The sequence below is a fragment of the Alexandromys fortis genome, unplaced genomic scaffold, assembly GCF_014885135.2.
Source record: "Alexandromys fortis isolate MF-2015 unplaced genomic scaffold, M_Fortis_MF-2015_v1.1 scaffold_179, whole genome shotgun sequence".
Classification (NCBI taxonomy): Eukaryota; Metazoa; Chordata; class Mammalia; order Rodentia; family Cricetidae; genus Alexandromys; species Alexandromys fortis.
Window position 1 is genome coordinate 872,537 of NW_026068062.1, and position 23,705 is coordinate 896,241.

Here is a 23,705-nt window from a genome sequence, read left to right on the forward strand (position 1 = left end):
GCTGTGCCGTGGGCGCGGGCGGCCCGGGCTCCTGTGCGGCTCCGCTCCCGCCTGGGCCGCGGCCGCGCGCCCTCCCTTCGGGGAGGAGGAAGAGGAGGAAGGAGGAGCGGCTTGAGGAAGGCCGAGGGCGGCAGTCGCGCCGCGGCGGGGGAGGAAGCGGAGCCGGCGGCCGCGGGGGTGAGCGGCGCGGGAGCGGGGGGGCGGGGGTCGCGTGCGGCCGGGAGGGCGGCGGCGGGAGGGAGGCCCAGGCCCGCGCCCAGACCCTCGGCTCCACGCCGGGCCCGCCGCCGCCGCCTTTGTTGCCCGCGGCCCGCGGCTGTGCGAGACCGGGGTTCGGCGAGGCCTGGGCGGCGGGGCCTGCGGGCCGGGCCGGTCGGGGTTCCCGGAGCGGGAGCGAAGAATCGTCGCGGCCGTCCGGGCCTGGGGTGGCGGGGGTGGCGTCCCGGGGCCGAGGTGTGGAGTAGAGCCGGGACCCGGTGGCCGCGCGCGAGGGGCCGCGGGAGGAGGGCCGAGGCATTTAAACTGCCCTGATCCCGCACAGGCCCTCTTGGGCTCCCGGAGTTGGCAACTTCAGGTACACACACACCATTGTGGCTCTGAGCAGCACAGTTGCTGTTCCCCAGAGCAGGGCCTGGTCCCAAACTTGAAAGAGTTTGTGTGTACCAACTTAGTGTGTAGTCAGAACGCGATTTGGGGTGCTCATCCCCACTTTTTGTAATTGGAGTCGGAGGTGGAACTGGGGCTTCCGGTGGGGAGATAATGTTGAATTCTTGAAGGTCTCACTAAGGCAACAGACCGCTGTGCCCGAGGACTGTGATTACAATTATAATGCGAATTAACACACCAGAGACTTCCCAAATTCAGTTTTAATTTATAGTGTTCCTTGGAATAAAGATAAACTTGTAATCAAACAAAGGTAAACTCCTGCCTACACAAAGGTGAAATAGCAGCCATAGTAGGCAGCTGTTTAGTTTTTAACCCACCAAGCCCCACCATGGACCACGTAGTTTACTTGAATAAATGAATTTCACTTGGAATTCTCAGTGCTGTGAAGGCAGTGAAAAACACGAGTGGTACTGTTTACAGGTTTCACAGATAAAATCCAAAAGGGGTAGTTTATAATCTGTGACTTTCTTCTTCACTGATTTCTCTCCAGTGCTTCGTAGATGGATGTGGGAAGAGAGGTTTAGGATCCCTCCCTGCCCCAGGAAAGTAGGTCACCTTAACCTTTTGGTTCCACCACTCTCCCTAACCCTTGTTTATTTGAGGGCATGACACTCTGGACAGTGGGCTTCATAAGGGATATGGGAGAGTTTATTATCCAGGACTGAACTGGGTCAGACTGTGCCAAGTTTTTTTTTACCTGAACCTTTAGCTTTTCTAGGGCTCCGTTTAGCATCTCCTTAAAGACAGTGCGGGTTTGCTCTTTACCTTTGAAGACATCCTCCGAGTTGGTCCCTGGCCCTGTTCCTTTCCCTTCTGACCACAGAACTAAAACACTGTCTCCCTCAGGGAGTCATCTGAGTGCCCTCCCTTGTTAGGACACCTGCAGGGAGTGGCAAGGCAGGGATTTGGGTGCCAGCTGAAGCCCAGGGTGTGGTGTGGAAAAGTGCTGCTGTACCAACTGGATTCCAAGTCATTTACCTTACCATGTTCGTCTCCAGCCTTGCTTGAGCACGGAGACACCGTTGCTTTTAAGAGCTGCCCTTTTTCAGAGAACGGAAACCACGTGCCTTTGTGACTTTCTTGTGTAAGTTCATCCTTAGAGAAAACCCTGTTATGTTTTGCCACTGTGGGCAGTTTTAGGAACCTCTTGGTTTGCTCACAGAGGTAGTTTTGTGATCTTATTTAAAACTTCTGAGGTCCATTTCTGAATTCTTGGTGGTCACTGACACCCAAGAATATGTGTTCATGAGAAACAGGGCAATACACACATATGTGGATGACATTGGAGTGTACGACTTCTCTTCTGACCTCTTGCTGTTGTAGAGGTGGTACTCATATCTGTGGCACCTGTGTACTTTTGCAGAATTGTTATTTTCATGAGGAGTCAGGGTATGGCTTTCTTAAACTGACCGTCCTGTTGATATCTGAATGACCAGACCAAGTTTAAGATTTCAGTGTCCATAGTGCACACAGAGGACATGACATGTTTTAGGGTGTTCGTTTGCTAGGACTATGACCTTGAACAGGCTTTGGATCTCTCAAGTCTTACTCCTCAGATCGAATCTATCTCACACTTATAGTATGTATTTTATTTGAAATAAATCCAGACTCTTAATTGGGCTACAGGATTTCTACATCGGTTTGCACCTTGTCTTACACCACAGTTATATCCTGACCCTTCAGTTCCTCAGGATTCCACGCTGTTCTCCAACACCCAGCCTTGATACACTGGTCCTATTAACTCTCAGTGTGTACCAGTGGCTACTTACATGGGAGGGTTTTTCCTAGGCCTTCAAGCCAGTGTCCTTTCTTCAGAGAACCTTCCTAAGTACCTTGGAGTAACAAACCGGTATGTTTCCTTTAGACATTGAGTTCTGACTGTTCTATTCTCTTCTTTCTGCTCTGTTCTCACACAGGTTCCATGAGGGTAGTAGCCTGTGATAGTCTCTTTTCCCGTTGTGTCCCCAACACATTCCATGGAACTTGGCTACTTTCCCTTTTTTGTCCTTAATGTATCCTGTGGAACTTGCACACTGAACAGGGAGGGACCTGGTATGCAGAAAGTATATGCAGTTCTCATCACATTAAAGAAAGAGGCTCACGGTGTAGATGTTAGTTAGCCTTTGGTGTTGTTTGTCTTTGTTTAGGCTGATCTGCACAAGTGAATAAATCATGACACTAGTAAAATCAAAACCCTTGTGTCCACATGACATAAACAACCCTTCACAAAGAGAACCGTTTCCCCGTGGAGCCATAACGTGTGTGAGTTACTCATGAACCAAACCAGCTTATGGCACAGATGGACAGATCTGCCTCACTTTCGTTAAGTGTGGTTGTTTGTCAGTGTGGAAAGTAACTATTCCGTAGCATATTTCCTCACTGTTCCTTTACATAGCTTTGTGAAGTCAAGCCTCAGTTATGTGGATCCTTTTGGCAGCCTCAGTTTTTAACAGATAAGCAAGAAGAAAAACCAATTTGTAATTAGACATGCCAGACAGTTAGAAGACTGATTGCAACAGTCACTGAAATACAAATCTAGATTGAATTTTAACACTTTGATTTTGTAGAATAGCTTTTTAACAAGTTATTTGTTTTATTTGTAAAATAATAGTTTCTGAGAGATAAGTTGAAAAATTGAGAGTGCATGTGACTAGGTTGATGTTTAGCATATTAGCAAGTGATAATAGTAATTAGTTTAAAATATGCTTGGGCTGCTCAGCAGGAATATGCCGGGAGCCAGCAAAGTCTCCATATGATAGAAACATTCTTGCTAAAGAAGTCCAATATGGGAAAAGGGTATAAAAGACAACGTGGCAAGAGAAGTGGACATGACGGGGAAGCGGCTGGGCGTCCGCACAGATAGCCAGTAGTGTGCAAGTTGCTGGGATGTGTGTGGGGTCACAGGTCACAGTGTGGGTGCCAGTGGGAACTTGGCTGTGGATTCAGTAGTCTTAGGTGGTATGAGCCCTCTCCAAAGTTCCTTGACATGTGGTGTGAGGCTGTCTTCCTTCTTATAGCCACCACACTAAAGTATTGCCTTAAAATTTTGAAGACAGATTATCACGTTTTCCCATAGCCAGCTCTTGGACATTAGAGAAGAAAAGAAAGAAATGATGGACTATAAGATGTCACTGAAGACTTTAGTGGCAGTGGGAGCTTGTATTTAAACTATTTCCTTACAAAGACTCCTATTAGATAAAAGATTTTTATCAGAAAATTAATCATTTAGTTTTGATCTTTGTAATTATACAGATAAGCTTGGTTTACTAAGTGATTCAGAGAGCCAGTCTTTGCTGTAGACCTCATTCTGACCATAGTGTCAGAAGTCTTAAATGGTTGAAGCAACAGATCAAGATAAATTTTCATTTGTGATGTACTACTTTGCATGTGTGTTATTTTGATATTTATAATGCATTATTCTAAAAAGTTTAGCTTTGGGTTTTTTGTTTGTTTTGTCTTTTTTATTTTTCCAGACAGGTTTCTCTGTGTAACCTGTCCTGGAACTTATTTTCTAGACCAGGCTGACCTCAAACTCACAGAGATATGCCTGCCTCTGCCTCCTGAGTGTTGGAATTAAAAGCGTGTGTCTCTATGCCCAACAGGCTTTGCTTTCAACTGAAATACTACCTTCTTTAATTAGTACTTGTCTGTTGGCATCCCTTTCAGGGATGAAACAAACCACATTTAGGGAATATTGTTACCAAATATCACAGATTGGCAGAATAAGTGGGAAGTGTCTGGATTTTTGTGCTTTTATACATCTGTAAAATTATAATTTCAGGCTAGACGGAGTTCAACAGATTATAATAAGAGTTCATTCTTTTACAGATGATTAAATAAGTAAGCATATAAATTCTGACGAGTGTTTACACAGTAAGCCTAGTTGTATGCCAGTTCTCTAGAGGATTTCAACATGGGATCTCATGCACACAGCTCTTTAACCCTGGGAGGTGGACACTTGTACTTCCATCTTTATGGACAATCATATGGGTTTGGCTGGGGAGATAAAGAAGCAGACAGAAAGTGCCTATGCATCAGCACAGAATTCTTCTTGTTTTCCTTCTTGAGTTGCTAGAACTCACACCTGTAGACATTCCTGAAAAGTGAGGAGGTAGTACCTTTTTGGTTTTGTGTCAGAAAATGCTTGTTCTGGGCATTTGGTTTTTAGTTTAGCTATGTATAGGATTTTAGGTATAATTTACTCAAGAGAAATAGGTTATGTGGCACTGATGGGTTGGATTTGTCTGCTTTTCTGCATTTGCTGTCCTGTGACTTCAGGCAAGTAGGGAGGATAACAGTTTGAGGCACTGTTAATCCTCTTCCCAGAATCCATCATATGGGCTTGCGAGAATGCCAGAGAATGTGGAAGATTCAAGGAGAGTCACTGAACAGTTGGGGTGACGGTCTTGGAGATTTGAAAACAATGCCACTGTCACCCAGCCTCCACTGTTACCTTGGGCCAGCTACCACTTGTTTATAGCAGTTGTATGTGTCTAGAATTTTTTTTTTTGTAGTTTTTGTATTGTCTATTAAATGTTAAAGCTTCACAATGATATATTGTTGTATGAATTCTTATTGGTCTTAATAATAAAATCTCGGTAAATGCTGCAAGATCAGAGAAGCAGAGCAACCAGCCGCTAGTTCTTAACCTCTACTGAATCCTCAGACCGAATGCACTGAGCTCCTCTCTCCTCTGTTTTTATTCCTCTTCGCTCAGCCCTTCCCCTTCCTGTCTCCACCTTTCTAGTACTGGAATTAAAGGTGTGTGACTCCCAAGTACTAGGATTAAATGTGTGAGCCATACCACATAGCTCTGTTTCTCTTTTAGATTGGACCAATTTTGTGTAGCCCACTGTGCCCTTGAACTCACAGAGATCTGTCTGCCTTTGCCTCCTGAGTGCTGGGATTAAAGGTGTGTGCCACCACTGCTTGGCCTCTATAGCAAACTAGTGGCTTAGTTTTGCAATCTGGTCTTCAGGCTTTATTTGTTAGATCCCAGATGAGGTATCATATGTCTTATCATTATTCTTTTATTCTTAGAATATAATATTCCATTGATTTTAAACTTAAAAGACTTTAAACTTTTCTTTATAATTTCTTCCCCCTCATTTTTGTGAGTTTTCTTCTCTGAAGCTCTTTGTTGGCTACAGGAAGTCAGATTGGTTTATTTATTAGTTATTTTCTCAGGTTTTCATGTCAATCTTTTGGGGAGTGTTTTTGTTGTTGTATTTAAATGTTTCACAATGAATTTTGGTTTTCTTAACCTCCTGCACCCCTATAAGAAGTAACTTGGGACTTGTTTCAAATTTGTCATCTTTTCTCAGGCCTGTTTCTTTTTGTCTTCCCTCCTAGAAGAATTGAATTTACTTGGTTATATTTTTGAGTGCTAGATCTGGAAAGCAGGACTTGACACATCGAAGGCAGGTGCACTATCTCTGGGTGCCGTAGCACAGGCTTGTCTACGTACTTAACATTGCTCCCCTTGGCCATATTTTTCTTCTGCTTTCAGGTTTCATTGTGTATGGGGAATGGTAGTATGCTCGTCAGATTTTTGTCAACTGGACACAAGCTACAGTTATTTGGGAAGAGGAACTCTACATTGAGAAAATGCCTCCATAAGGTTTGCCTGTAGGTAAGTCTGTAGTGCACTTTCCTATTGATTCATGTGGGAGGGCCCAGCTCTTCTGGGACAGTAACACTGGGCAGGCGGTCCTGGTTGATAAAAGAAAGAAGGCTGAACAGTGAGGAACACTGGTAAGCATTGTTTCTTCATGGCTTCTGTTCCAGTTTTCCCAGCTTCCCGCTTTGAGTTCTTTCTCTGACTTCCCTCTTTGATGGACTATGATCAGAATGTGTAAGCCAGATAAACCTTTTCCTCCCCAAATTGTTTTTGGTCATGGTGTTTTATCATAGCAATAGAAACTCCAGCTAAAACAGGTAGCAGTTAATATGTATGCTCATTCTTGTTGGTGATGGAGATTTTTGTTGCTGCTTTTTTTTTGAGGTAGTTTTGCTATGTTGCCAAGGCTGTAACTCACTGTTGTCTAGGCTGGCCATACACCCTTGTTCCTCTGCCTCAACCTTTCAGTACCACATACTCTCCTCAGAAACTATATGGTTAGTCAGTCAGGACTTCACATAAAACTAGCAGCTAGCTGGTTTATTGCCTCCCCCCTTTTGTTAGAGCTCAAACTCAGGTCTTAGTTATTCATGTTAGGCACACAAGTATTTTACCACATTTTGTATCTCTTCCCCAAGCCTGTTGGTCTACATTGGTCAACATGAATAATTTTAAGTTGTATCTATTTTTTTTTGAGAGATCAGTTGGTGGACATGTGCAGATTAGATAACAATTTATAGGATTTGGTTTACTCCTTCCACTATTTAGATTCTGGGAGTTGAAAGTCGGGTCATCAGGCTTGGCAGTGTCAGTATGTTTTACCTGATGGGCCAACTCACTAGCCCACGTTGTATCATTTTAATAAGTGGAAAGACACCAGATGTGGTGGTGTAAACCTTTAATTCCAGCACTTAGGAGGCAGAGGCAGGCAGATTTCTGAGAGTTCAAGGCCAGCCTACACAAAGAAACCCTGTCTCCGGGATGGGGATGGGGGAATCTGAGTTAAACTTTTTTACTGCATAGTTCAGTGCATTGCAGAGATTTTTATTTATGAGCAAATTACATCACATCTCTGGAGAAAATGCAAATTCTTGAACAAATCACATAGTAATATTATTTTGTTGTACTGCAGCAGAATAAAAACAAGCTGGCAAAATACAGACCTTTGGATTTTATGTCATTGTTCAGTTTGCCCAATTCTTAAAGAACTTTACCTGGCAGCTAACCTGAAAGGTTGTACTTATTTTATAGGCAGTGGCAATGGTGGGCTTTATGGAGAATGTGAAATATTTCAGCCAACACCATTCTGTTGATATTTATTAAAATTTTAATTTTCTACTGTCAGTTATGACAATGTATTAGTGAATTCTATTAAAACAATTATAATTACAACAGAGGACAGGACTTACGACATTACATAACTTATCACCGAGTATTACAATGGATCTTTTCAAATAGTCAGCTGTAATTGTGCCATAGTCAATTAAAGTAGGTGTGTGGGAATCGTTAGGATCTTAATAGTAAGTCGGGTAGAAGCACATAATTTCCTTTATCAGTGTTGCCCTGGTGATGGGTTTGAGGAAACAGTTTGTTAAAATGTCTGATAGTTATTTTATGGATGACCTGGCCCAAGTATATAGGTGTGTAAGTTGCCATGTATTTTCAGCACAATCACCAGTTTCCAGCATGAAAACTGGTGTCTTTCATTGTGACACTGTCCAGAGTAGCACAGACCCCACAGGTCAGAGCTCAGTCCACAGACTTCACCCATTCAGATGACCAGCTGTGCCATCTTGCTGACTGGCTATGAAGTCAGAGGTTCCTGTAACAACCTCTTCAACTTCTTCTGATGAGATAACATGGAGAACTCAGCAAAAGCCAAAGTTTGTAAAGAAGATTAGTCAGTTGGGGCCTCTACAAACGTTGGCTGGTGCTTTCTCATGTATTAGTGTTGGGAGCCTGCGAGTAAGCCTACTTAAAATTTATTAAGACTTTTGCTGTAATTTTAAGTTGTCTTATTTTCTTTTATGACAATTTTATGTCCATTTTTCTTTGAGGTTATATTTTTTTAAAATTTACTTGTATAGCCCTGAAAATGTATTTCTTATGCTTCAATTATTCTTATTTGCATGTACATGCCAGACATTGTGAAGCTGGCCTGCTGCAGATGTGAGGTCCCAGAGTACAAGATGTCAGCAACTGCCCTGCCTTTCTGGGGCATTTGGGAGCGGATGACCCATAGGTACTGTCATCATAAGTATGACAAGGGGGAGGTGCTTAGTCTTACCACAACTTGATATCCCCTGCTTTGTTGATACCTATGGGAGGCCTGCCCCTTTCTGACCAGAAACAGGAAGAGTGGATGTGGGGGTTGGGGTAAGAGTAGAGAAGAGGGGTAAACGCAATCCTGATGTAAATTAAATAAAGAAATTAAAAGAATAACTGTGAGATTGTTTAGTGTGTGCATACAGATGAAGGAGGGGGCATCTGCGTGTTAGGGTGTCCATCAAGAAGAGGCTGGAGTGAAACCAGCATGGGAGCTTAAAAATGCGGTGCCCTTGTAGCAAAGGCACAAATGGGTTGAGTTTCAGTAGCATCTTGGATAAGGGCTGAGCAGTTGGCTTCTCCGTGATGGGGATGGCTGTGGCTGATAAAGAGACCCTGGAAAGCAGGAGCTGTTGATGCTGAGTTTGCGAAGATCTCTGGGGAGCACTGGTGTGAGGGGAACATGCTCTAGGAACATGGCTTGCAGAAAGTGAGAAATAACATTTTTAGTACTGACCCAATAAAGGGGAAATGGGAAGACAAGCTGTGATGCCTTTAGAAAGGAGTGAGGAGCTGATGTGGAGCAGACACTGCTAATTTGATTGACACATGGTAGGATCCACGATTTCCTCTTCTTCGTTCTTGGGTGCCGGGCTTTGAACCTAGGACTTCGTGCTTGTTGGGGAGGCTCTCCACAATTGAACTTTAGTCTTAGCTGTGAAGTTTCCTCTTGATGACTTACTTTCTCTGAAATTAGAGCTGAAATTGAAGATGAGTATTTAAATGTGAAGACATACAGGTTGAATGGTCAGCAACAAAAGAGAATAGACCCAAGAAAAAGTTCTAGCTATTATTACTCAGAGATTAAGAGCACTAGCTGTTCTTCCAGAGGACCCGAGTTCAATCCCAGCAACCACATGGCAGTTCACAACTGTCTGTAACTCCAGTTCCAGGGGACCTAAGACCCTCACATAGATATACATGCAGGCAAAACACTAGTGCACATAAAAATAAGCAAATATTTAAAAAATTAATTCTCAGAAGTGTGGGTCCCAAGAAAAAAGGAGTCCATTCTGAATGACTGTTTTCCCAACCATGTTTAGCCATGTGGGTGCAGGTGTGGCCTAGGCAAAGACATAACTAATGCTCTAGTATAAAAGTGGAAGGAGGGAGCGGAATGGGTGCCTTCAAGGGAGTGATTCCAGTGCTATAAACCGAATAGGGAGGGTTTGCCATTGTTGTCATTTAAACTTTGAATATGTAAGGCCAGTAGACCATGACTCATCATGTGTGTGTAAAATCTTTTGTATATATCAATATAAAAATTTTATGTCAGATTCACAAAATGTTCCTTTCCATAAGATGAAAAGAAAGAGGAAGTTATCCAGGTTTTACTAAAGCAAAAATAATAGTCTCAATTCATTGTCTTACTCTTTGTTTCTGAATTTGTTTGTGAAATATCTTGACTTTCAAAAAGTAGCCTTCTGATTTACTTGAAACTGGTAGATTTACTTGACCATTCCCAAGTAAAATCAGTTTTCAGAAAAACAAAAACCTCATAGACTTTATTCGATTAAAAACACTCGAAGTTCATATTGACTAACATGTCTAAAGAATGCTGCCATCCACTAACAGTCCTTCTGGTCCACTTTACTCTCTATTCTTTCTACATAAGTGAGACCACACTTTACATATAGTTTTATTTCCTGTGTTTTCCACTTAACAAATGAACACTATGCGCTCTCTCTGTGTTATTTATAGCTATATAAATACCAACTTCAGTGGTTCTCCAGTCCCATTGTGTAGCTGTGCCAGCATTTGTTTTGCTGCTCTCATACTGTTGGACATTAGGATGTTTTTGATTTTTAAAGCTCAGTTATTTTTAATCATAATTCAGGGAGCATAGTTATTTCTTAAAATGTATAAAAATAGTGTTGCCAGGAGAAAGTATGATAATTTTTAAAAGTTGAATATTGCCGAATTAACTTGCGTAACTTCATTAAGGTACTTTTAAGCAATAGCTAGTTAATTAGAAAATTTTTGACTGATTCGACTTGGAAAATTCTCTTACTGTTTTCTTATAAGGGTCAATATTTTCTGTGACACCAATTAGTTATCCAAGTGGAAAAATTAATCCCTACCTTATATAAATCAGTATTAGACTAACCAAATACTTAAATATAAATGACAATTTTTTTTATGTAGAAAATCCAGGCAAAACTGTGTTTTAGTGTCAAAAGAATTTCTTGAGAAAATAAAAGGGTCGAATAATTAAAGTGTGTTAGAGAGACAGAATCAGAGACAAAGATAAAAACGGAAAGATGCAAGCATTATGTAGCAAGCAAAAATGCAGAGACAAAGCAGGAAACAAGGAAATCTATGGGACTGGATACAGAGAGATTTCTAGGCATCTAGAATGTCCTCTTTATATAAATTGATCACTCCTGTTAAACAACTTGTTCATGGGGCATGAAATAGCTCAGTGGGTAACAGTCTAACTATGAGGGATGATGATCAAAATTCTATAGGAAGAGAGAACACAACTCCTACAGGGTGTCCTTTGGCTTATACAAACACACACACACACACACACACACAAATCTTGACAGCATGATCCACATACAAATACAACTTGATCATAATGATTTCTACACGTTGTCAAGTTTGGTTTTCTGATACTGAGTTAAGGCCTTTTGGATCACCAAGGAATAAATGTATCTCCAGTTGTCTTAGAGTATTTGGCTTTGGTATCAGGTAGTACTGACTGCTCCGAGTGATTTACAAAGTCTTTCTTCTCTGTTATCTGAAAGAATTTGTTAGAGATTTTTGTTTCTGATTTTGAATTCTTTTCAGAGTTTGAATGTAATGAGATGACCTAGGGAGGAGTCACGTCTGAACACATAGCTCTTGTGCTTTGTGTTCCCTTAGAGTACATAACATGAAGGTCATCTTTTTATTTTTCTAACCTTTGCTTTTGGCTGCACTCTATCACAGTATGTTAGGTGTGAAATTGTCAAAATGTTGGATTTCTTTTGTTTCTAGTTTGGTTTTTATTTTTGGGATCTTCAATCTTCTAACCTCTCACCCTTTCTCTTTTTCTTCCTTTTCCCTCCTCTCTCCGTTTCTTCTCTCTTTCATCCTTTCTTCTCGCTCCCATTCTTTTATCTCTTCCCTCTCTTTTCCTCCCCTTCCCTTTCCCTTCACATTGGGGATTGAACTCAGTATTGATTTTGTCAGGAAACAGTGTCTACCAGTGAACTAGAAGTCTGCTTCATTGAAATCTTTGCATTAGTGAGTTGTCTGTTTCTCCTTTCACACCATTATGTATTTGGGGTTTAATGTTAAATGAATATGCATTTATAAATACTGTATCTTCATGATGTGTTAACCTTCATTTCATTTTAAAATGTTTATTCTCTAGTAGTACTATGTCTGAGTCTCTAGTAATACTTACTCTCTTAAAGCCTGTTTTTTTCTGATGTTAATTGAGCTATTAGCTTTTATGGTTACTCTCTTGGTATAGTCTTTTGTATCCTTTCAAGTGATGTGTATCATTCCACTGTAGAGGAATCTTATAGCATGTCTTAGTTTGCTCTCTGTTACTGTTGTAAAACACCATGGCCAAAAGCAGCATGGAGAAGAAAGGCTTTATTTGGCATACATATCATGGTTTACAGTCCATTGACAGAAGTCAAGATTGCAACTCAAGGCAGGAACCTGAAGACAGTTACTGAAGCAGAAACCCATGTAGGATGGCCCCTTACTGGCTTGCTCAGCCTGCTTTCAGTACAAATCAGGACCACATACTCAGAGGTTGCCCTCCCCACAATACCCACATTCGTGCCATTCAAGAAAATGTGCTACCTGTGAAGGTGCATGCTTTTTAATCCTGGCACTCTGGGAGGCGGAGGCAGACCAGACTTAGAGTTCAAGGCCAGTCTAGTGTGCACAGTGAATTCCAGGATAACCAGTGCTACACAATGAGACATTATCTCCAAAAACAGCCCCCTCCAATGAAGAAAATGTCTCCACACACTTGCCTTCAGACAGTTTGATGGAAAAACATTTTCTCAGTTGAGATTCTCTTGTTCCTACCTATGGAGAGTAAGACCACTACCACAGTTTAAAGCCAAATTTGAAGCAAGCAGTAATTAAACACTGGCCAATAGATGGATTCTGGTCAGGTCCATACCCAGATTCCTGGGAAATGGTCCCAAATCATGGTTTGCAGCAGCTTAAAGGAAAACCCGTAATTCATTGCATTTCCCATCAGGTCTAGTCAGGGATAAGCATACTTCCTGACATACCTCCAGCCTACATCCAGTCGGGCAAGCGTATATCGTGACATAGTTCTGTCTGTGACCCTCCTGTCCACATGCAATCAAGAACATCTGGTGCAGATAGGTCAGACAAACTTGTTTAGGGAAGTGAGAACATGTGGCTTGTTACCTCCCACAAACAGCAGCCTCCAACATTTCAGGAACTGTCCGTCCTTGAAAAAGAGGCTTGCAAATCAGTGACGTTTTTGTTTGATGGATCTCAAAGTCATAGTAATGAAAACTTAGAATGTAACTTGATTCTCACAGTTCCTCTTCTCCAACGACCCTGTTTTACATCAAGGTTACAAGAGAGTAACCTGCACATCACATAACGTTATTATTCATTTTTATTTATTTATTCTGACAGTCCTTTAATTAAATTAGGATCTGTCAACTTTTTCTGTAAACTATCAAATATGTTAACTTTTGCTTACTATAGAGTCTCTGAGCTCCTTGTTTTGAGGAAGCAGCCATAGACAGTATGTGATATACAAGTGTGATACTTGCTTGATAAAAATAATTTACAGTCACAGAAATTTGAATTTCATGTAATTTTCTTGTTTTGATTTTAGCCAGCTAGTAGTAGTACCATAACTAATTTTCCTTGACGAACACATGAAAAGAGTGATGATCTGAGTTTTGCCCACAGAGTACATTTTTGGGCCATAACACTTTAAAAGTTTAGTCCACTTACATGTAACATATTTATTGATGTTGCCACATTCACATCTGTCATTTTGCTAGCTCTTAAATTTACTTCATTTTATATTTTTCCTATGTTAAGGGAACACTTGTGTTAAATGCATATTTTAAATGTTAACTTCAGGCTCTCAGAGTACTTTGTGAATACTTCATGGACCCTTAGTTATTTCTTACCACAGTGTACTTCAAAATAATGTTAAATCTGGTAAAATATAAATTTGCCTCTTCGCCTATGTCCTGCTATTCCTTTGTGTTGTTTTGCATACATTGTATCATCTAGTGTATGGTTTGTTTTGCATACATTGTATCTAGTGTGTGGTATGTTTTGCATACATTGTATCTAGTGTGCGATATGTTGTTTTATATACATTGTATCCAGTGTATGGTATGTTTCCTTTCCCCTGTGTCCTGCTGATCCATTGTGTTGTTTTGCATACATTGTATCTAGTGTATGGTATGTTTTGCATACATTGTATCTAGTGTATGGTATGTTTTACATACATTGTATCTAGTATATTATGTTTCCTTTTCCCCTGTGACCTGCTGATCTATTGTGTTGTTTTGCATACACTGTATCTAGTGTTTGGTATGTTGCATTATATACTTTTGATTTATACTTTCCTATGTCCTTTAAAGCAGAGGAATGAGAGAAATGAGAAGGTTTAAATTAACCTTTACTTTTATCACTTCCAGTCATTGCTAAGCGACACTTTCTCTGAAGCACTTTCTTCCTGATGTTTATAGTTCAGACGTGCTAGCTGTCCAGCCTCTTCTCAGTGCATGAATGTTTATGTTCATGCTAGTTTGTTTTTCTTGATTACCCACATTGCTTTAACTGTAGAGTTCTTGGTAGCAGAATGTCCTTCAGCATTTAATGTGTCATCCCTACTCTTTTCTGGCCTCCCCTGTCTCTTTTCTATCTCTGCTTCCCTTTCTGATGAGTCCTTCCTCTTTTGCTCTCAGCCTTGCCACCTCCTGCATAGACTGCTTTTTCCTGAGCTTAGCTTCAGTTACTTTGTGTGTGTGGGGGACTTAAAAGCCTCTTACTGCATCATGATACAGGTACCCCCCCTAGGCAAATTGCTGTTTTTGCCTGTATTTCTGGATGGGGCATCCAGAGCACTAGGAAATAAGTAGTCCTGAAATGACTCAGGCAGGCTTATCCATTCTCTTGATTTTGCTGTGAATTATCCTGCTTCATTCATGTCAGCATGTTGAAATAAGTGGCCTTTCCAAGTCACTCACCAAGCTTTCAGTGCCTGCATGCTACTCAGGATTCCTCGTGGACTTTGGAGACATTATTAAACTGTCTTGGAATGATAAAAGAAGTGAAGGAAACGAAGAAACGGGTATAAATTAAGGAAACTTGTAGGAATCATATGAGTGTTGAAAACACTGTTTTGGGTGAGTTCAGGTATCAGGGTGTTAGATGTCAGGGATTTGGCTGGATGAGGTGTAAATTCCAGGGAATAGACTTCACCACAGCTGATTGAATTGTTGAATTGGAAAGGTAACTGCTGGTGAAGTGAGTGTAGGATATATAGAGTGAAGTCAGACATGAAGACACTACTGGGCATTGTGACATTTAAAACTAGGAAGACTTGGGCATGGCTGGAGAGAGCCTGAGGGGAGTACCTTTGGCAGAGCCTTGTCTTGAAATTCACTGTTCGATTCTGGCAGGTAAGATAACTTGGAGTAGTTGTTTGGTTCTTAAGTTAAACCTGCTTAGTTGTTACAGAAAGTACTGGAAAAGGAAAATGGGCTTTCTGACAATTTTCCTGTCCTTTTAAGGTATAATTATTATTATTATCTATGTATCACCTGAGATGTTTAGGTATAAACACACGTACAAATAGGGCCATCTTTGCATTTTGTTTTTTAGCTTTCTTTTTCTCAGTAATGTTTCTTGAACATCTTTCTTCACCTGTATGATTTACTAAACTAGTCTGTAGATATTTGATGTGTTTATGTTGTTGTTTCCTACAGTTTAGACTAAAACTGTGTTTTTTCTAAGATAATTTATGCATTATAAAGGTGTGTGTCATGATTAAATAGACTTTAGAATCAACTGGTCAGGTGTGCAAGTGTCTTAACAGTGTTTGTGCCTCAGTTTCCCTATTTATTTAGTGGAACTATTACTATTTACTACTAGCTACAAGCATGTAGGCTATTGCTTTAAGCACATCTCATATATAGGCACATTTTAACTTTATAAGTTACATGAGTGGTAGATTTAGTTATGTCTAAGATAATATAACTTCTAAGCAGATCTGGGATATGCACAATCTCAGTCTAGTTCTACAGTGTCATAATTGCTTAATCAAACTCACAAGGTTCTAAGATGATAAGAACTCATGAAATAGTGTATTCAAAAGACTTAGTTCTTCTGTCCCTCTGATAAAATGTAGCTTATATTTACCACATTAAACAGTGTAAGCAACAGTAGATTTGTTTAAACCAAATGATAGAAGGACATTGTTGTCTTTATAGCTTTGGCACAAGAACATATCCAAAAAAACAAATTGCTAATTGAATGTCTGTCTGTTTGGTTAAAGCATATGTGAATTGTATTTCAAGTAATTTTACAAAGCTGTTCCCAAATTCTGTGTTGATGATATTATAGTGTTGAGTTTGGATATTCTTCCCAATGTCTTGCTGCTGCAAATTCCTGGGTGAAGGTGTTATCTTTTTTATATATAATTTATTTTTATTTTATGTTCATTGGTCTTTTGCCTGCATGTATGACTGTGTGAGGGTGTCAGAAGCCCTGGATCTAGAGTTACAGACAGCTGTGAGCTGCCATGGCCATCTCTTCCTCTTTTTAATTTTTCCCTCTACCCACTGCACTCCTTTCTCAAATACATGACCTCTTCAATTACATGCATATATGCACAAGCATAAATATAACCTTTTTAGTGTTGCTTATATGTATATGTGTTTAACACTGACAACTTGAGATCGGACCATCCATATCAAGGGGCCTATCTTTGGAGAAGATTAATTCTTTCTCTATTGGTCATTAATTGCTTGTAACTCTTTCTTTAGAGGTGAGATTTTTGTGAGGTTTCTTCTATCTACTTCAGGATGTCAACTGATGCCGTCATTATGTAGGTCTTGTTTAGATGACTATATTGTTGAGATTTCATGGGTCTGACGCTGTCATATCTAAAACACCACCTAGTCGCCAGTGTTCTGTACCTTTGACTCTATAATTTTTCTGTCCTGTCTTCTGCAATATTTGTCCCTGAGCTTTAGGTGTAGGGTGTATTGTAGATATATCAAATGGGGGTAGGCACTCCATGGCCAGTTGTTCTCTCTACATTGTGGTCAGCTATGGATTTCTGTGATGGTTTGTGTTACAAAAAGAGGCTTTTCTGATGAGGGTTAAGAACTACACTTACTGGTGAAAATAAGAAAATAGGTAAAACAATTAGAATGCAGGTGGGTAATATACTGGTTTAGGGAAGTGACAATATTAGGTTTTCTTGGGGTCCATGACCTCACCAGCCAAGGGTAGTTGGCTAGATTTTCAGCATCAGTTTTGAATCCCCTTCTATTGAATAGACCTTTAGTCAAATGGAAGTCTCTTGGTTACCCCCAAGATATAAATGCCACTATTGCACCCTTTTGTATGTCTTGCTGTGATGGTCATTGTTGTGGTTTCTAGGCCTTACAACTGGGTGGGTCTAATTACTTTTCTCCCTTTGGATAGTCCTCAGGGAGGAGGCTTTCTGATCAGTTCCAATTTGAAAGGCAGTTTCCTATGCCTGGAAGTAGAGTTTTTGTTAGCCAGTTTATGACTCTTAGAAATATATTGTCTTGTTTTAAATTTCCTGTGTAATGAGTTTTCAAAATAAGATACAATTCACCTACAATGAAATCATATCTTTTAGTACACAGTTTGTAGAGTTTTGACAAATGGATCCACTCATTTAAGCCCCACCATACTTTTCCTAAATTTTTAGTTTTGGGGAGAGTTGGGGTCTTCAGTATCCCAGACTGACATCGAACTCCTTGTGTAGCTGAGGCTGGGCTTGAATTGCTGACCATTCTGACTCCAGATCCCCAAGAGTGACAGGATTATAGACTTGCAGGTGATGCCTGGAGATTGAACCCATGACTTCATGTATACGAGGCAAACCTCCTATTGCACATAAAGAAATAAAGAAATTTTGAGAGAGGATGAATTTTCTATTGCCATTACTGCGACTGGCTTTTTACTTTTTTTTTCTTCCGTGAAACACCATTTTTACTTAAAGAAAACTGACAGGCATCTTAAGTTTCAGATTTTTTTCCACGATTGTACAATATTGTTGCTGATGATGATCCATTTTAAAATTGTGAAAATCTGTGTCTCCCACCATTGCCTTAGCTACTTTTCCTTCCCAAGGACTTTTCTAGTGGGATCTGTGGTGGTATTCACAAATGTGATTTTTGTAAAAACAAAAACAAACCTTTTTTGGTGTTGTATGACAAACTAAAGCTTAATATTACACAATCATTTAGGAACATTGATTCAAATGCAAGATACAATTAATTTGTATGAAATAGAGTGAAAGTAAAAATCTTGATACAATTTCAGATTTTCCGGTGCAATTTAACTTTTAAGAAACTATTATCGAGCCGTGGTGGCACACGCCTTTAATCCTATCACTTGGTAGGCAGAGGCAGATGGATCTCTGTGAGTTCAAGGCCAGTCGGGTTTATAAGAGCTAGTTCCAGGACAGGCTCCAAGCTACAGAGAAACCCTGTTTTTTTTTTTTTTTTGGGGGGGGGGGGAGAAATTTTCATTTGGAACTGGAGAGACTGCTCAGTGGATAAAGTACCTGCTACACAAATGTGGATGCCAGGGTGTGGATCCTAGAACCCATGTGAAAAGATGGGTGGTGCAGCCCACCGTCTGGAACCCGAGTATATCAGGGGCCAGAGATAGACAGACTCCCAGGTCTTACTGGAATATTGAGCTCCAGGCTCAACCAGAAACCCTGTCTTAATAATAAACTGTAGTAGAGGAAGAGATTGCAGCCAAAACTTCAAGTGTGTGGATGTGTGAACAGATACATACACACAAATACATGAAACAACTGCTCCTTGAATTTGATGAACTATCAGATAAAAATATGCACAGGTATATAAAAAGTATTAAGCAAACCATCTTCTCTTCCTGTGGTCTCTGTGTGTTGAATTTCTTTTTACCCTTGGAATAAAGAGCACATTGAAAGATGAAACGCAGAAGCAGATGTGAGCTCCGCTGTGTGCTCTGTCAGCACAGGATTTTCAGTAGTGTGAAACGGTGCTACTTCTCTCTCTCTGTTTTTACTGTTTGAAAAGTTTAGTTCTTTCTCAGAAAGCTGATTTATGTTAATGCGTAATGAGTATATTAATGTTTCTAAATAGACAGATAATTACTTTTAAACTCAGTTTTCAGGACAAATTTCAACAGACACAGAATATGGAATTAAAACATTTTGCTATTCCCCAAAAGCATTTTTCTTCTAAGAAGACTAAAACATAAATAGGTCTTCTAAGAGACTAAAAACGCAGAAGGTGGAAAGTTTAAGGACGCTGAGAGTGAGGACTGCACCTGTAGGCAGGGCGTGTGGCGTAGGGAAAGGAGCAGATGATTTAGCTTCATTGCACAGGTTTTACTTTCTTCTTGTAAAAGGAGAGTAATGGAGCTAGCTACTTTGTTAACTTTAAGTCATTGTTTGACTTGTCTCTAGTTTTTGTATTAAATGTTAAAAATGAATGGCACACATAGCCACCTGGAACCATCTTTTTAAAAAGAGGTGGTAGCACCCAGAGTGCCCCCCTCCCCGTAATCTCAGCACTTAGGAAATTGGAGGCACGAGGCTCATTGAGTTCAGGTTTTTTGTTGGAGCACATAGTAAGCTTGAGGCCAGGTGGTCTACACAAGATCTTGTCTTTAAAAAAAAGTGTGAAGTAATTAGATTTTTTTCTGTTTATACAGTATTCTTTTTCTTTTATTTAAACAGTTTTTAATATTTAGTGTGTGTGCGTTTGCATGTGTCACAGTTGTTTGTATGTAGGTCAAAGGACAGCTTGGAGGTGGTTTTTGCCTTCCACTGGGACCTAGAGCTTAATGACAAGTGCCTTTACCTGCAGGCCATCTTACTGACCCTGTAGAGTTGTGGTTTTTGGCGGGGGGGGGGGGGGGGGGGGAGATTTTTATGCATAAAACCTTTTCCCTTGAACTATCATGCAGATTTTCAAGTGTATACGTAAACTTAAAACTTTGAATTAGAAAAATGGCAAGATTGATTCAGAACACTTACTTGGGCACAAGACAGATGGTAATCCTATAAAAAGATGACATATATTTTTGGAAGTGCAAACAGGAAAATAGATACTCTTTAAAAAATTGTAGAGTAGTCTTTGCCTAGAAGATGCAGGAAAAAAGATTAAAAAAACATATGGCTTAATTGAACTTCTTTCTAATATCTGGGATTGGATCTTCTCCTCTTAATACTAGAATTGAGTCGCACATGCATTGATAGCATTTTTCAAATAGATATCTGCCAAGTGCTTTTCTCATCTGTGGTGTAGATGTGTGGTAGTGGTAAGCAGGACTGTTGGAACCCCAGGTTAGTTAAGTTACCTTCTCAGAATCCGCTGCTGAGTCTGCTGTCTGGGAGTTAGCTTCTACACCTGGGGCAAGACCAAGTACTCAGTGAGTTCATTCAGAGCACAGCTTCATGTTTAAAGTAGCTTGTGCTCCAAATATTTGTAAGTATTCTATTTTTATAGTATCTTTCAATAACAGTGTATGACCGTGAGACTTCTTTTGCTTTTTATTAAGATGATGTAGCTATTCCTGATAGGTTGACTAGTCTGAGTGGTTTCATTGAGCATGAATTCAGATTCTGTGTACACACAGCCACCTGCTCTCTGTGGTTAAAGTTGAACACTTCTCAGATTCTTTCCTTCCCTCAGCTCCCACCTGTGTTACCAGTGTGCTCCAGATAACTTTGTATTCTATCATTCAACATATCCGTCTCTTCTCCTGCCTTACTTCATAACTAACATTCATGCTATTGCACTGTGTTGTGTGTGTGGTCACTACTAACGCACTGTAGTTGTGTGTTAGTAAATCAGAGTAAGTTAGAGCTGTGCTCTGCTAATCAACCGAGTTGCACCAAGCTGTGGGTGGAAAGGTTATAGCATTTCTTCCTGAAACATACATTCTTCTTCTAGTCGGGCAGTGCCCCTGTGATGGCCAAGAGCTGTGCCTTCAGGAGTATGAAGGGCCATGGAAAAGGCGTGTCTCACAATTTATGTGCACGTGTTTGAAGTGTGGACTTGTTCTTCCACGGCATTAGCAGTGCCCTCACTGTGACTTGCTCCCTCAGCCTGGTGCATGGGCAGTGGATGAGCCTGGTCAGATAGAAAAAACCTAGTCCTGACCTGTATAATAAGCAAAACAACAACAACAACAACAACAAAACATGGGGTAAATTAAGGGCCCAGTATTTCCCTGATATCCAGTATCTAGCAGGCAGTTATCCAAATCTTCAGGATGAAATTTCAAAGAATAGATTTGGGCACATTTGTTTTGAAGCTTAAAAAAAATTGTTTATGTTTTATTTGAAAACTACAATGTTTAATTTTTTTAACTTTTTTTTCTTTGTTTTTCAGAAAATAGCTCCAGAGGTTAAATGAAACTGGGCAGAGTTCATCCATGAGGCTTCATAGTTCCTGCCAATGTTTGGGGATAGCTGCTCCAGAGAGAAATTGACCCGTTAGGATTAGGTAGCTAGTCACAATGAAGAAAATTAGTCTGAAAACCTTCCGGAAATCTTTCAACCTGAGTAAAAGCAAAGACGAAACCGAGTTCATGGTGGTTCAGCCCCAGACCCTCGCTGGCGACTTTGTGAAAGATGACTCTTTATTTGGGAGCTGCTATGGCAAGGACATGGCCAGCTGCGACATTGGCGGTGAGGATGAGAAAGGGAAGAACAGGTCCAAAAGCGAGAGCCTGATGGGCACCTTGAAGAGGCGGCTGTCTGCCAAGCAGAAGGGCAAGGGCAAGGGCGGCACTGCGCCCACAGATGAGGATACCTTTTCCTCTGCTTCAGCGCCTGGTGGCCTCAAGGATGTGCGTGCCCCACGGCCCATCCGTTCCACATCACTGCGCAGTCACCACTACAGCCCCACACCCTGGCCGCTGAGGCCCACCAGCTCAGAGGAAACATGCATCAAGATGGAGATGCGGGTGAAGGCACTGGTGCATGCTGCCAGCCCTGGCCCAGTCAATGGTGTGCGCAAGGAGCTGCGGGAGTTGCAGCCCAAAGAGCTGCGGGACCTGCAACCTAGGGAGCTGCTGCAGTCCAGGGAGCTGCTGCAGTCCAGGGAGCTGCGTGACCAGCAGCCGGAGCCACGCCCTGAGTCCCACTGCAGCCCTGGTTCACCCGGGGACCTGCGCCTCCATCTGGAGGAACACGTGCCTGTAGTTATTGGACTCATGTCTCAGGACTACCTTCAGTACACCGTGCCTTTAGAAGACGGGATGTGCCCTCTGGAAGGGCCGCGCAGCTGCTGCCTGGACACGTCCTCACCCATGGAAGTGTCAGCTGTGCCCCTACCCGGGGCGAGCGCCTTCTCCGAAGACGACAGTCAGGTGGACCAGGACCTGGTTGTAGCCCCAGAGATCCTTGTAGATTCTTCGGTGAACAACTTGTTGATTGCCACCACAGGAGTCATGTTGCAGAGCCCTAGAGCAGGTCATGACGATGCCCCTCCCCTCTCACCATTGCTACCTCCAATGCAGAATAACCCAATCCAAAGGAACTTCAGTGGCCTCTCGGGCCCGGATGTGCACATGGCTGAAAGTGTGCGCTGTCATTTGAATTTTGATCCCAACTCTGCACCTGGGGTTGCCAGAGTTTATGACTCAGTGCAGAGCAGTGGTCCCATGGTTGTGACAAGTCTAACGGAGGAGCTGAAGAAGCTTGCAAAACAGGGGTGGTACTGGGGTCCCATCACCCGCTGGGAGGCAGAGGGGAAACTGGCAAATGTGCCAGATGGTTCTTTTCTTGTTCGGGATAGTTCTGATGACCGTTACCTTTTAAGCCTGAGCTTTCGCTCCCATGGTAAAACACTTCACACTAGAATTGAGCACTCAAATGGTAGGTTCAGCTTCTATGAGCAGCCAGATGTAGAAGGGCATACGTCTATAGTTGACTTAATCGAGCATTCAATCAGGGACTCTGAAAATGGAGCATTTTGTTATTCAAGGTCTCGGTTGCCTGGATCTGCGACTTACCCGGTCAGACTGACTAATCCAGTGTCCCGGTTCATGCAGGTGCGCTCTCTGCAGTACCTGTGCCGCTTTGTTATACGTCAGTACACCAGAATAGACTTGATTCAGAAACTGCCTTTGCCAAACAAAATGAAGGATTATCTGCAGGAGAAGCACTACTGAAAGATGGGGAGCCCTGCTTCTTGCACTTCGGGGTTCAGAAACAAGACTGGAGTACAGTTTACAGACTTACATCGCCATTGAAGTCTTTGCTGCCATAACTATTTTAGTTTTTACGTGTGAAAGAGTCATCAGTTTGTCCAGGGGTGGGGAAGTGTCTGCAAGGTGTCTTGAGTTTATTTTGATTCTTTGGAAAGGGATGTCTTGAGGATCTAGAAGTGTGAGTTATCTTTCTCTAATGTGCAGAATAATCACAATGTGAATGACCAGATTCTCCTTAACCCCCTCCCCCGTCCTTTGCTGCTATCCACTGTGATTCTTATGCATTAAAGCACATTTCATGTGTATTTAACCCTAAGTAAAGTTGAATGAAATGTAAAGAATAAAAATTGTTATGACGTTACCCCAGTTGAATAAATGTGTGGGATAAAACATATCTACAATACACTGAAAAATGATTTCTAAGTCTCACACTTTAAAAAAGGCTTATTCAGAATTGTGAATTGACACAACCGTGTTTAATGGAATGCAAATCTGCAACATATCTGTACAACACTTTTCTAAATTATTTTTTAAGGATGTGATAATTGTTTTGGTTGTGAGAAGTTGAATTTCTTTCTCTTGCCTTCATTTTCATCTTGTGATTTGTCTCTTTTGATAAATGGCCTTACATTAAAAATTGTAAACAAATATA

General features: G+C 41.2%; 1 protein-coding gene across 3 annotated transcripts; it reads left to right on the plus strand.

Moving 5' to 3' along the window:
- On the plus strand, window positions 1-23,705 carry Socs6 (suppressor of cytokine signaling 6). Of its 3 annotated transcripts, XM_050120289.1 has the most exons (4): window positions 1-177; window positions 6,176-6,298; window positions 8,429-8,528; window positions 21,229-23,705. In XM_050120289.1, the coding sequence occupies exon 4, from the start codon at window positions 21,356-21,358 to the stop codon at window positions 23,012-23,014; it is 1,659 nt and encodes a 552-aa protein (XP_049976246.1). In that variant the 5' UTR covers window positions 1-177; window positions 6,176-6,298; window positions 8,429-8,528; window positions 21,229-21,355; the 3' UTR covers window positions 23,015-23,705. The 3 variants fall into 3 exon arrangements, with proteins under 3 accessions (XP_049976246.1, XP_049976245.1, XP_049976247.1); XM_050120288.1 differs by lacking the exon at window positions 8,429-8,528; XM_050120290.1 differs by lacking the exons at window positions 6,176-6,298; window positions 8,429-8,528.

Excerpts from the sequence above, each read along its gene's own strand:
- Socs6 (XM_050120289.1), top strand. The coding sequence starts at position 21,356 with ATGAAGAAAATTAGTCTGAAAACCTTCCGGAAATCTTTCAACCTGAGT.